This window comes from Chionomys nivalis, chromosome 14 (genome assembly GCF_950005125.1).
Source record: "Chionomys nivalis chromosome 14, mChiNiv1.1, whole genome shotgun sequence".
Lineage (NCBI taxonomy): Eukaryota > Metazoa > Chordata > Mammalia > Rodentia > Cricetidae > Chionomys > Chionomys nivalis.
In genome coordinates this window covers 23,860,425-23,872,715 of record NC_080099.1, presented here as the reverse complement: position 1 = coordinate 23,872,715, position 12,291 = coordinate 23,860,425, and the positions used below count along the sequence as shown (strand labels likewise).

The window sequence follows — 12,291 nt, the reverse complement described above, 5'->3', positions numbered from 1 at the left end:
AGGAGGTGCTAAATGAATCTTTCTAGGTAATTGACAGCTTGACTCACTGTAGTTGCTTATTTTGGGTTTTTTTTTTTTGTTATTGTTAGTTGTTTTGTTTTTCTATTTCTAATATGCCCCTATGGAAGTTTCTGTTTTGATTTTGTTTGTTTTTTAGGGCAGGGTCTCACTATGTAGACCAGGCTGACCTTGAACTCAGTAGATACCTGTCTTACTGAACACTGGGGTTAAAGGCTTGTGTCACTGAAAATTTAAAAGGCAGTTTTAATATAATTCACCAGACCAGAGTGGCTAACGTTTTCCTTTCAGTTGTGACATGTGAGAAGTAAATAATTACTTAAAGTTATTTACAGGAAGAAAAATCTTAGAGGTTACCATGCTTATGACAAAATACTCTAAAGAGGCTCCTTGGAGCTGGACCCAGTGATGCTTTCCCTTAATCTCAGCCTTCTGGAAATAGGCAAACAGATCTGAGCTTGGAGAGTTCTAGGCCAACTGGAGCTACATAATAGGAAAAGAAATGCCCTCAACTGTCTTGAGAAGTGAGTAGGCTATTTAGCTGGACGGTATTAAAAGGTTAACGTGGCATTTTATTTTTCAGGACCCTGAACCACCAATACGACTATACATTTGATTGGACGATGTTAAAACAGAAAGCAGCACAGCAGGCAGCCTCTTCCAGTGGGCAGGGTCAGCAGGCCCAAACCCCCACAGGCAAGCAAACTGACAAAACCAAGAGTAACATGAAAGGTTAGTAGCCAAGAACCAAGTGACGTTACAGGGAAAAAATTAAATACAAATTGGGTAATTCATTCATTTCTAACAGTGTTAGATCAAGGAGGTGGTTTTAAAACACATAAAATTTGGCTTGTATTTAAAAAAAAAAAAAAGACGTCCTTGGAAAATTTGACTACTAACTTTAAACCCAAATGTCCTTGTTCATATATATGTATATGTATTTGTATATACATATATGTGTGTATTTATATCATTTCTCTTGGGATTTTGGGTCATTTTTAACAACTGCATCTTTTTTACTCATTCATTAACCCTTTTCCAAAATAAACATTTGGTGTTGGGAATATGGTATTGCCAATCAATCCAAAATCCTAGACCTAACACTTGTTGATTTTTAATACAGAATCTGGTTAGCCATGGTATTTTGACTTACTTTCAGACTAACAGTGTTAAGATATTTATACATTGTTTGCATGCTAATGCTTTAGCATTTAATGGGAAAATGTGAACATGATCTAATTTTAAGAGGTGAGTCTTGGCATTGCCTTCAGCATGTCTATCTTCTCAATTGCAGAGCACCTTGTTAACTGCAAAGCTCAGCATATCTTCCTAAATCAGAAATTCTCTCTCTGCTAATGAACTATGGCAGATCTTAATTTCATGATGATCCTTTAAAGGGGAGTGCTTTGTTGAAATGCGAAGGAACTTTAGGTACTAGGGTTCATTCAGTGTGAAATTGAAGCCTGCAGTTAGACCTTGTCAATTGAAGATAACAGAGGCAAATGGCCATTAAACTGCTAGTCTGTCTCTTTCTGGCACTTTCAGTGCTTCTAAGGAGTAGAACTGTCAAGAGCACACCCTCACTCCCTATTCCTGGTGCCTTAGAGTTCAACTCCTGCTTCCATGTTGTCTCCCCTTCTGGGGCTTACCTATTGATGCCTGCCTGCTTTGTGCACATGGTGGGCAGGTAAGCTTTGGTTTTTGGTTTCTAGTTACTTTATTTCTGAAAGACTGCTCTAGTCTGAATGTGGTTTTCAAATATTAGTATTTGTTAATATTAGTAATATTCTGTATTTTTAGTGTTGCATTTAAATAATTTTTTTAAACTTGAAAATAGATTTTAGGCTGGGTGTGGTTGCAAATGCTTTAATTCAAGCATTTGGGAGGCAAAGGCAGGCGGATCTCATGAGTTCGAGGCCTGCCTGGTCTACAGAGTGAATTTCAGGGCATCCAGGGCTACATAAGACCCTGACTTTGTTAAGAACAGCTTCTAGTATCTGAGGAACATTTGAAGAAATGGAATGAACTGATGTCCATCCTTGTCCCAGCAGCTCAGTAAAGTTGAGGGGCTTCCTTTCTGTGTTTCTGTATTTGGGAGGGATTGAAGATTTGGTGGGGGAGGGGTTTCGATGATGAGGCCTGAGTTAAGCGGTTGCTCAGGGTGTTTAGCCTCTGTACTTTAGTTGGGACTTGGATACCTCCTTTGTCTCTTAATACTGTGTAAGTAATCTTCCGTTGAAGTAGGTGACACGTATTTGTGAGAAGTGGAGAGTCTCTTAACTAAGACACTAAGCAATGTCTATGTTTGCCTTTTTCATGAAATGAAGCCTTTTTTTTTTTTGCCGAAAGCTGGCTGGGATAATAGGATCCATCACAAATTGTAGCTTCTAGAACTGAAATTGAAATCTCATCTGGCCTAGAACATTTTTCTTCAGGCATTCAGCAGCCTTCAGAAAGAAGTATTTTCATTTTGACCTAGTTTCATTGTTCTAATTTCCTATGTGTTTCTTACTCAATATAAAAGCAGAATTTTTGTCCTGCTTTATCCAGGTATTAAAGACGAGAAGTTGGATCCACTGAGTTAGTATGTTTCCTTGGAAAAGAAAAGTGATTAAACTTAAGTTTAAGCTGCCTTCTGTATCGTAACTTTTTCATAAAAGTAACTTAAAATCATAAAACAGTTACAACATCAATAGACACAGTGGTCGTGCAAATTATTACATGTACATGATCCTACAGTGTTCTGAAATATGAAATTTTCAGTAAATACCTTAATGACTGCTTTCAAAAGGTACATTTCTAAGACGAGGTTCAGTGACATGAATGCTTATAGTCTTAGCTACTGGGAGGTTGAGGTGAGGATTGCTTGAGTTAATGGCCAGTGTTCCTTCTCAAAGAGGGGGGGAATGGGTTACCAAGAGAGTTTTTGTTGTTTTTTGGGGGTTTGTTTTCTTTATTTTTTACCTTGAGCAAAATACTGCTTGCCACTAAAATACGTCAGTCTGGGGGCTAGAAAGTTAGCTAAGTTGGAAAGTGCTTGCTTTGTATGAATGTGGACCTGAGTTCAGTTCTCTAGAACCTCCATTTTAAAAGCCAGCAAGGACTGGGAAGTGTTTGGCACACACCCTAAATCCCAGCACTTGGCATAGAGCAAGCAGATTTCTGTGAGTTTAAGGCCAACCTCAAAATGGTGAGACCGGAGACCCTGTCTCAGCAACAAAACTAGCAAGCTGTTATGAGGTTTGCTTGTACGCCCAGCCCCGGCTAGCAGGGTGGAGACAGGCAAAACCTTGGGACTTTCTGGCTGACCCTATAAAGCCTAATCAATAAGCTCTGACCTAGTGGAAGACCCCAACTCCAAAAAATAAAAGACATCAGAGGAACCACCACCAGACTTGACTCCTGACCACGACCCACACAGAGATGCACAACAAGCTGTGCCACTATCCAGAATATACAGTAAAAGAGGTGGACTTTCGACTCCTTAACATTTGTGAAATTAGTGTTCGTACAGAAAGCTAAGAAAAATGCACCTACCCTAAGAGTGGTATGAAATAAGCATGAGAAAATTAGTCTTAGACCCTCTGCCACTCACATTATATAGGTGATTCCAAAATAGGATGTATAAAACAGTACTTAGTTTCTGCTACTTTAGCTTTTGATTTCATGGAACTTCCAATAATGGTAACATCATATTATTTCTCAGCTCAAAAATTATAGAAAGTAGCCAGGCAGTGGTGGTACTACCTGTAATCCCAGCACTTAGGAGGCAAAGGCAGGCGGCGCTCAGTGAGTTCTAGGACAGCTAGAACTGTCACAGAGAAACTCTGTCTTGAAAAATACAAAATGAAACAAAATTATAGCAGGTGGTGACTCATAACCTTTAATCCGAGACTTGGGAGTAGAAGGATGGATCTGGTTGAGGATCGCTCGGGCTATATAGTGAGACTCTCAAAGACCAAAATAAAAAGAGTAAAAGATAGCCCTTAGGACATACATATTAGCCTCCTCCCCCCTTTTGATGATAATCTCAGATGCTTGTATATATCAATGAATTCAGTTCATAAATCTTTAGCAATCAGGCCTCTAAAGGTTCTCTTCTGGAAAGATCTTCTAAATGTTGACATTATTTTTTATAATTCTTTAAGGTTTTGTGAGGGTTTCTGTTTTTTTGACTACTCGGCAGTTATTTTTTTAAGCGTATTTTTTTTTCATAGATATTACAGAAATTCCTAGCCACTTAGAGTGTTTAAGTGTTCTTAAAAATCTTGATCATGCTGGGCGCACACCTTTAATCCCAGCACTTTGGAGGCAGAGTGGATCTCTTTGAGTTTGAGGCCAGCCTGGTCTACAAGAGCTAGTTCCAGGACAGACTCCAAAGCTACAGAGAAACCCTGTCTCAAAATATATATATATATATGCTCATTTAGCTAGTGTATGCTTCTTATAGGTAGATTTTCTGCTCTGATAACTTTGCATTAGGCCTTTCAGTTACTGCATTCCAAAGCCAATCAAGACCAAGAGAAAGGATTTCCCCTAATGTCTCTTAGACTTTTTCTTACAGTGCTGAAGTACCCCTAAGATTGAATTTTTTGCTTCTGTTTGTGTAACAAAGAAAAGATGAAAAATTTCTCCCTCTGAACATATGACAATCCATTTAATAAGTGTCCTTCTACTGTTGATGATTGTCAGAAAGGTACTTGTTTATGACCTAGAAGAGACAAAGAAATATTTTATGAACATGTAAATAATTCAGTTAGTTCTGATAACCCACAGGTAGCTGATGCAGTAGAACAAGTTTGAGAGTGGCCTTGACCTTCTAAGACTTAAGTGTTTTCCCTCACACTAACCTACCTCTGTCAGTGATCCCCAGAAGCCTAAAGGGCTTTACCATGTGTAGTTTAACCTTTTCTGACTTCACCAACTGCTGCCAGGAACACAGCTGATAATTCAGCAACTTAACCCAAAACAGGAAAGGGAAGACCTAGCGATGCCTGGAGAAACTGACTTACCCTGAATACACTCAGTCCAAAGAAGACCTGGGAACTGAATCTTTGCTGAAACCTGGGATTTTCGTCAGCTTTTTTCATTGTGGACAGTAAAACTGAAGAGAGCGACAAAAGAAATGAAGAAAGTGCAAGAGACCTTCAAGGCTCCCTGGGCCTGTTAACTCTCAGCTCAGGTTCTGTGATGTCTGTCAGAAGGCCTGGGAGAGCGCTGTGTAATGCCCACCATCTGCCAGTTGGGACAGATTCCTTTGTAACAGGTATGTTCAGCTTAGCGACTATGGAAACTATTAGAAAATGAGTCTGAGTAGAGAAGACAGTCATTCCGATTGTTTTTAGTCTGTTGGTCCAATTTAAGGAGGAATTGAACCTGTCACACATAAATTGCCAGTGTGCAATCAAAAATACTTTCATCTTTCACAGTGTTCATTTTGTAGAGCAGAATTTGTTACTTTCATACATACTGGCAGCTTAATTCAAAATTCACCTAGCTTAATCTTGTATAACCAGAAGACCATAGGAGAATATTGTAGAAAAAGTTCATTAATACAACAAATGACATTGTATGTTGATTATTGAGTTGAAAATAAATGGTTTCATTCTTATTATACTGTGGAAGGAGTCTAAATTTCAAACACCTATCACAAATATATAAACCTTATTACTGCATGAACATCCTTTAACTGGATGGTAGACCTTAATTATAATCTCATTAATACAGAGATATGTAGAGACAGGAGGAACTGTCTCAAAACATAGCCATACCTGTTTAAAATGGATTCTGGCTATTTTTTTTTTTTAAAAAAATTAGACATGTTTGCAGTGAATTTCTTAATAAAGAGACATTTCTTGTAGATTACTTTTTGAGGGGGTAAAGTATGATTGTTATATAAAATAAGCATTTTTTTCCTGTTTAAAGAGTAGCTTAATTCCTGGATCGTCACACTAACCCTGCAACTTTGGTAATAGTCCTCACTTTCCCTCTTTTAGGAAAAGAAGAGGTTCATTCCTCATTTTAACTGATGTCACAGTGAAGATTTACTCTGGAACCAGAAGTGCTACCCAGGCTGCAAGATTTTTAAAACAAAAACTAAAACACAGTGGAAGAGACTGTGCTTAGTGGCGGTTGAAGACTGAAAGTTGGAGGCCTGCTGTTGTGTTTTTCCTTCTTGATTACCATCCAAGAACGCTCATTTGAGGGATGTCACTTGGGTAGAAAGAACATCCTACCATTGACCTATCTAGCTGAAGAACTAAAACTGGATTTGACTACTTTATTCTACCAGGAATATTGTTAGGCTAATCTTCAACCAAGCCCTAAACAGTTGTAACCAGAGACTGAACTAACTGTTCCACAAAGAAAGACTTTTGACCTAGAATTTCCCTGTTATTAAAAACTAAGTTGTTTTGTATTTGGCTTATAGTTCGTTAGTGGCTGGTTTTCCACTTCAGACCTGATCGTGTGGAGGGGTACTGAGTGTAACGAAATACTAAAATATAATCACATGATTACAGCAAATTATTATAAAGGAGAGGAACCCTAGTTTTTGTAGCCAGGAAAATCATGTTTATTTTTACAATTTATGAATAACTTTCATAGTTAAAGCCAAATACTGATGGGGGTAAAGGTCCTTTCTATTTAGCTAGTCCATAGTTTCTATCTAGATTTCAAATAACTTTTAACTTACTACTCCATAAAATTGGAATTAGATTGCGGTCTGGTCAGTTTACAGATGGAATTAGGGTTTGGTTAATAGCCTTTTAAAGTAGGCCTTACTGTGCCTGGGGAGGTGGTCCAATAGATAAAGCACTTAGCACAGAATATGAGGACCAGCCTTCAGATCCTCCAAAACTCTTAAGTTGGGTAGATATGGTTGTCCACTTGGAATCCCAACACGTGGAAGTAAGAGATAGTGTCCCCAAAGAAAGCTGCCCGATTGTGAGCTCCAGGTTGAGCAAAAGGCCCTGCATCGGTATATTCAAGGTGATGAACCATCGGGAAAGATACCACCTGATTTCAACCTCTAGCCTGAATACAAGTATGCCTACACTCGAGTATATATACACACACAAGAGTGCGTGTGCACAACAGATTTTTTGGTTTCAAGTTTGCCAGTGCTATTTCATAATCTTAGTGTTTGTCTTCTATGCTCTTAGGATGATGGAATTGGGTTTGTTACATAGCTGCTCCTGGTTGACATTGGGAAGGAGGAGTAAAGCACACCATTGCTTCAAAGCTTAATTGTATTTACCAAATACCTGAGGATGTCTGGTTTTCCTCCCAAATGAAAAGTTCCTAGTTAACTGGTGAAGGAATGCTTATTAAAAAGATGATTATAAATGTTTGATACTGACTTTCCAGTTTTAGTCTTAAAAACATCTGTAATAAGGAGTAAGTAGTAGGGTTAGATTCTAAATCTCACCAAACCCAAAGGAAGTCCCACCAGTGTTGGGGGGGCGGGGCTGGGGAAGAAATACATTACTGGCCAAAGCATGGTTTTTCTGTGATGTGGTAGGCTTGGTTTTGATTTTTGTTGAAGTTAAGTGGTCAGAAATGTAATTCAGTCATCTGGGAGTTTAGAAGGGAATAGACAAAATGGCTCTTGCTTATTTGATATCCAGGTTATTAAGGGTATCAATAGGTGGGGGGCATGTTTATTCTGTCTCTAGCCATAAAGAACCAGCATCCTTAATGCAGAAGCTCTGGCTTATGGGAGAAGGAACTATACAACAGGATAGGATAGGGAGTAAACAATGCCAAAGCATTGCATTGCTTATTTCTAGTTCACAAGTCAGTGAGTAGAGTGGGGTTTTTTGGTGTTGTTTTTGGTGTTTTTGTTTGTTTGTTTGTTTGTTTTTTTTTTGGTTGGTTGGTTTGGTTTTTTGAGACAGGGTTTCTCTAGCTTTGGAGCCTGTCCTGGAACTAGCTCTTGTAGACCAGTAGACCAGACTGGCCTCGAACTCACAGATCTGCCGAGGTCTGCCTTCCCGAGTGCTAGGATTAAAGGCGTGTGCCCAGCGACACTTTTTTTTTTTAATGCAACAGTGGAAGTTAAGTATGAAGATCAGTGTAAAGTTTTTTTATGCAGATTACATATTTCTTAGAGGTATAACAAAGTTGTGCTTTAAAAAGTGGAATAACTGTTACTGTTGTGAAAATTCTGCCAGAAATGGTGTACACAAAAGTTGGCTTCTGATCTAGTTAGAACCATCCTCTAGTTGTTGCAGTAATGTTACCGGTTTCTCATTTCAGTTGAGTTTTTGAAATAACTTGTGTTCTGGGTCCAAAAGAAGTGGGCATCCTCTTGGATAGCTAGCCATTCAGTATAGCTGAGAGTTGGATGCTGAGGCTGTAACTGACTATAGACTTCTTCCTGGGTCATTCAAATCAGCGGGAAATGCCTTTAATTAGAAAGTTGTGTACTCTATTTTGAAAGGTCAGGCTTGATGATTTTCACGTTAAGAACAGCCACTAAAATGTGATTATTGTCTTAGTTCTCTAATTTGGGGAGTTTGTAAAAATTTAAAACTTGTAACAACCTTTTTCTGTTTTTTTAATAGGTTTCTAGGCATGAATTGAGGAAGAGAAGCAGCAGAGCAGATGATTGGAGCAGCATTTGTTTCTCCCCAAACTAGACTTTTAGTTCATATGTACACTAGCCAGTGGTTGTGGACAACCATTTACTTGGTGTAAAGAACTTAATTTCAGTATAAACTGGCCCTGGGCAGCATTGCTGGTGCTGACCCTGAGCTGTAGCCGCTGTAATTGTGAATATTAACTGAGGTAGTGAAACATGGTGTCCGGTTTTCTATTGCATTTTTTTTTCAAGTGGAAAAGTTAACTAAATGGTTGGCACACGAATTGGTGGAGAAATTGTGCATATGCCAATTTTTTGTTTAAAACCTTTTATTTTGAACTATACTGCTTTTGAGATCTCTTTTCAGAAGAACGGCATGAACAGTCTTCAGCCACAGTTGTGATGGTTGTGAATGTTCACAATTGTGTGTTCTTAGGGCTTTCCATCCCTGGGGTTTGCAAGTTGTTAACTTAAAACATTCTTTAAAAGGCTGGCTTCTTGTTTGCAAGCCAGCTGATATGGTAGCAACCAAAGATTCCAGTGTTTGAGCATTTGAAAGACTCTGCCTGCTTACCTGTGCTAGAAATAACAGCATCTAAAGTGAAGACTTAAGAAAAAAACATAGCGACTACTAGATTATCCTTAGGACTCTGCATTAACTCTATAATGTTCTTGCTATTATAAAAGCATATTTGTCACAAATTTAGTTACTGTCTTACAACCGAACATGTATGTGTGTTGCTTAGATAAATGTAATCACTGTAAACATCTATATGATCTGGGATTTTGTTTTTATTTTGAAATGGGAGCTTTTTGTTTACAAGTTCATTAAAAACTAAAAACTGTTTCTGTAAGGAAGTGAAATTTTTTTAAACAAAATGCCTTGCTGACTCAACATGAAGTATATCTCAATTTTTTGTTTTGAGTATATCTCAATTATGTTTTGAGACAGAGTCTCATTTTGTGGCTCTGGCTATCCTGGAAGTCACTGTATAGACCAGGCTGGCCCTAAACTCTCAGATCTTCTCTCTGCCTCCCTAGAGTCCTGGGACTAAAAACATGAGCCACCATGCCCAGCTTTCCCTGATTTTTTTGATAAATTACTGCAAGTCATTGTTATATTCCTCTGCTGCGAAAGATTTTTTTGTCTTAAAGAGAAGAGCATCCTTTCCATTATTTTTCCCAATGACTCACAGACACAATTCCCAGTACTGCAGCTGCCATAACTTTGGCATTGGCTCCTGTGGCCACTGACTAGCAAGCAGATGGACTGATTTTGAATATGAGTGGAAGTGTTAAAGGGTTTAATAACTATATTACAAGATATTTTTCTTAAAAATCCTTGTGAAATGGCTCTAAGAGTATCACACAGTGTGAAGTTAGTGATCGTGACCCTCTAGCCCTGCTTCTGTAGGTACCTGTGCACACTTCCTCATGGTCTCTTTTGGCCGCTTTCCTTTTTCCCTTTGATCCAAATGAAGGGGAAGCTTACTGACCATAATTTTTCAAATGGTGTAATTTATTCATTACAGCATGTCAGGATAAATTAAAAGTTCATTTGTCTGAAAATGCTGCCAGGAGCCTATTGTGTAAAATACTCTGAATTGTAAATTGACACGTGTTTGAGAAGATTGTTGGGATTGATTTGTTGTGGTTTTTATTTGAACAGCAATAACTAATTCCATGATTGCCACATTCTGTTATGAAGAGATGTATTCGTACCATAAAGCTAAAGAAGGCTTAGTGAGTTGGGACTGGTGGGTGGCAGCTTCTGTTTCTTTTCTAACCATGCTTGTCAGTTAAGGTGTTTCTTGACTAATAAACCCTTTGATACTTTTAGCCAGAAATCAGTCTCATAAAGCTATTTTTGAGTATAGTTTGTGTAAGATAAAACTGTTCAGCTTTGGTTATAAATTTCCAGGCTGAACTCCCTCTCTAGCAAGATATTTTTCAGTGCTTTTATTTACTATGCACTTAGACTATGCACTTTTTCTGAAATATTTTTGTAACACTTTTTTGTATTTTTGCCATTTGAAAAGGTGTGTCATTGGTCTGTAACTAAGTTGCAGGTTGGAAACTGCTGTCAGTTTTGTGAATCAGAGCAGAAATGTTTTTGTTCCTGGTGTTTTGTCCGTCTGCAGCTGGAGCTGGAATCCCACTGATCTTCTAGCTACCTTTCATTTTCCTCACAGTTCACCAAGAAGAGCAGAAGCTCAGTGAATGCTGTTACTAATCCTGTCTGGAAGTGAATCTCATTTCACCAAAATTAATTGTTTTTCCACTAAAATGATGGTATATGTTGAAGACACATCACTTTGACGTTGGAAGACCTCACCACTAAAGGCTCCACAGTGGCTGACTCGGCTGAACTCTAGGTTGCCACTCTTTCCTTTGTTCACCCACTGGGTGATGCAGCTTTTTTAAATGTTGGGAGATGGCCATTCTAACTACTGTTGAATGTCTCTGTTTGGGGAAGGTATAATAAGAAAATAAAAAAAGAATATATATGAAGGGGAGGCTGGTTGTCTCCCATGTGGTTGTGCATATGCTCTTGGAACGCATAAGTGACATAGTCTGCCTTTGCTGTGATCTCTGCTCTGAGTCTGTTGTAAATACTCAGTGTACTGTGACAGGGCACGGATTGTTCTGAGTTATGAACCACAAAGACGGTGGAGTCTAAGCTGGCAGGCTGTTTTTCCTGAAAATTGTTGGGACAATAAAGAATGGTTTATTGTAACTAGAATGAGCCATGAGGATTGCAAAGGGGGCCATCAAAGCATCTTTAGTTCACATGAAGATTTGCAACATCCAATATAGGTGTGCAGAAAGTGACCCCTCTTCCAACTAGTCTTTGTGGTTTTGTTTTTTGGTCTTTCTGTGACAAATCTGTATGGTGATGACCAAGATGTGAGGGTGTGTGACGTGGCAAATATCAGAAATATGATCCAGATGTGCAGTTTCATTGCATTTGTGTAGTGTGGGTGTCCAGGGCTCGATTTCTTTTTTCTTTTTTTTTTTTTTTTCCAAGACAGGTCTCTCTGTAGCTTAGGAACCTGTCCTGGAACTTGTTCTCTCACTCTGTAGACCAGGCCGGCCTCAAACTCTTGAGATCTGCTTGCTTCTGCCTCCCAAGTGTTGGGACTAAAAGCGTCTACCACTACCACCTGGCTGCTTTTCAGATTCTTAATCCCTTTCTTTGATTTTGGTTTCTTTGGGCTGGTTTTGACCTCTTAGGCTCAGCAATCCTCCCCTGCACACTGTAGATATGAACTTGTCTACTTTTTTTTTTTCTGGTGCAGGCAGGGTCTCAACTTTCCCAATATTGACACCTGCTTTTCACATGGGTGTTGGGGGATGCTTTGGTGCAAGTTTTGAGCTAATATGGTTGGTTGTAGCATTTGTGTGCACATTGTTAGAGAGCATGGGGGTTTTTCCTGTAGCTTTGTAGCCTGTCCTCTTACTAGCTCTATAGACCAGGCGTCCTTGAATTCAGGAGAACCAGTGCTGGGATTAAAGGCCAGTGCCACCACCGACCAGCTGTATGTTTGCTCCACTCATTGAAGTAAAGAGGATGGGACTGAAGCAGAAGACCTTGAGGTCCAAGTATGTCTGTAATGTGAAATGGTTGCAAAGTTATTCACAGTTAACTAGCATTGATGTTTTGCAAGATGCAGTCTCACTTAGCTTGA

At 38.9% G+C, this 12,291-nt stretch overlaps 1 protein-coding gene across 3 annotated transcripts in view; it reads left to right on the top strand.

Annotated features, from left to right (window-relative positions):
* Csnk1a1 (casein kinase 1 alpha 1) overlaps window positions 1-9,447 on the top strand; it is a 34,950-nt gene extending 25,503 nt beyond the window's left edge. For 2 of the 3 annotated variants that reach the window (XM_057788242.1, XM_057788244.1), the window contains 2 exons: window positions 602-750; window positions 8,586-9,447. In XM_057788242.1, the coding sequence (XP_057644225.1) occupies window positions 602-750; window positions 8,586-8,593 (157 nt within the window). In that variant the 3' untranslated portion in view covers window positions 8,594-9,447. The remainder of the gene's footprint in view (window positions 1-601; window positions 751-8,585) is intronic. The other variant, XM_057788243.1, reaches the window with a different exon arrangement.
* Window positions 9,448-12,291: the final 2,844 nt, after the last annotated feature.